Genomic DNA, 1,347 nt, shown 5'->3' on the forward strand with positions numbered 1-1,347 from the left:
GGGGCTCTGCCAGCCGCCGCTGCCCGAGCCGGGTGCGCCTACGCCGCATTTAACGTGGCCTGGGGGGGGGGGGCGTGTGGCGGGAGCACCGCACAGCACCGTCATCCCACAGACCGGAGGGGCCGGGCCCGGCCGGGGAGGTGGCAGAACTGACCCGATCATATTGTGTTGTTATTTTCCCCTCACTCCGGGGGTTGTCCTGAGAATGCCCAGCTGTGCGGCCCAGGGGAGAATTCCCCCCCCCCCCTGGCACGCCTCGCGCATCCCCGCCCCCTCGGCTTCGTCCGGGCCATCACGAGGGGCGGGGCGAGAGTTCACCGGCGTCCACTCCGCCCTCTGCCTCTCTCTCTCTCTCTCTCTCTCGCTCTTCTCTCTCTCTCGCTGCCCCTCTCTGCGTCTCTGCCAAGGGCGCAGCGGGGCATTCCAGGTGGCGGTGAACGGCCAGCCCGCGGCGCACATTCCACAGACGCGCCGGTCCCTGGGGCGGCCGGGCCGACCCCTCGCCCATTGGGGGCGCGAGGAGGCGGGGGGGGGGGGGCGCGCCCCTCGCTGCCCCGCGCGCCGGTGGAATGGCCTCGGCGGACGCGAGGGGCAGGGCACCACCACCGCACGACGCGGCCGGGGTTCGGGGCGAGAGTGCGGCACCAGGCCCGGGGCCACGCCCGTAGGCCAGCCCCAGGCCGGAGTCGGCCCGGCGGCATGTTTGTCCAAAGGCGGGTCGGCCGTGTGGGGATGGACGAGCGGCTGCCTGTTGGGAAGTCCTCTGCTCCCTCCCCCCCCCCCCCGGTGCACGTCGTGGCCCGGCCCAATCGGTCCGCGCAGCCGCACGGCGCCCTGCAACCGCGCATGAGGGCGCCAGCGGGGGGAGGGAGGGGCCGGCCAGCAACAGGGCCCCTTGCGCCGGCATCCCCCCTCCGGCGGCCGGCGGCCGGCGCCTTTGCTCGCCCGTCGCGCCACACGCCCCAGGGGTTGAGACTTCCGGGAAAGGGCGCAAGTCGGTGCGCGCATGCACACGCGCTCCCAGAAGCGTGCGCCCTGCGCCCTCGCCCCCCCCCCCCCCTTGGAAGTGGGATGTGCAGGCGTGAGGGCGGACGCGCGCGCGCACGCGTGTGTGTGTGTGTGTGTGTTGGGGGCGGAGGGGGGGGGCAAAGGGGCTGGCTCAGACGCCGCCGGCGAACGGGGCCGACCCAGCGTGCCGGGCCGGCCGCGAGACGCTGCCGCCAGGGAGGGCCCGGGGGCGGGGGACACGAAGGGGCGCGACGCGCGCACCAGGCCACGCCTTTATTAGGGGGCACGAAAGTATGGCACCTCATCAGTCGCCGCCGCCCCCCCCCCCCCTCCCCGCCC

The 1,347-nt window shown here is 74.9% G+C and overlaps 2 protein-coding genes across 2 annotated transcripts in view; both read right to left on the bottom strand.

Annotated features, from left to right (window-relative positions):
• The window catches only part of H696_01912 (hypothetical protein), a gene marked incomplete at its 5' end in the record, with an annotated part of 5,153 nt that extends 5,048 nt beyond the window's left edge, over nucleotides 1-105 (bottom strand). The window contains one exon of the mRNA XM_009495813.1: nucleotides 95-105. Coding sequence (XP_009494088.1) covers nucleotides 95-105 — 11 coding nt within the window. The remainder of the gene's footprint in view (nucleotides 1-94) is intronic.
• A 1,054-nt stretch (nucleotides 106-1,159) lies between these two features.
• The window catches only part of H696_01913 (hypothetical protein), a gene marked incomplete at both ends in the record, with an annotated part of 868 nt that continues 680 nt past the window's right edge, over nucleotides 1,160-1,347 (bottom strand). Inside the window, one exon of the mRNA XM_009495814.1 lies at nucleotides 1,160-1,279. Within this exon, the coding sequence (XP_009494089.1) occupies nucleotides 1,160-1,279 (120 nt within the window). The remainder of the gene's footprint in view (nucleotides 1,280-1,347) is intronic.

Source organism: Fonticula alba (assembly GCF_000388065.1).
Source record: "Fonticula alba strain ATCC 38817 unplaced genomic scaffold supercont2.3, whole genome shotgun sequence".
NCBI lineage: Eukaryota > Rotosphaerida > Fonticulaceae > Fonticula > Fonticula alba.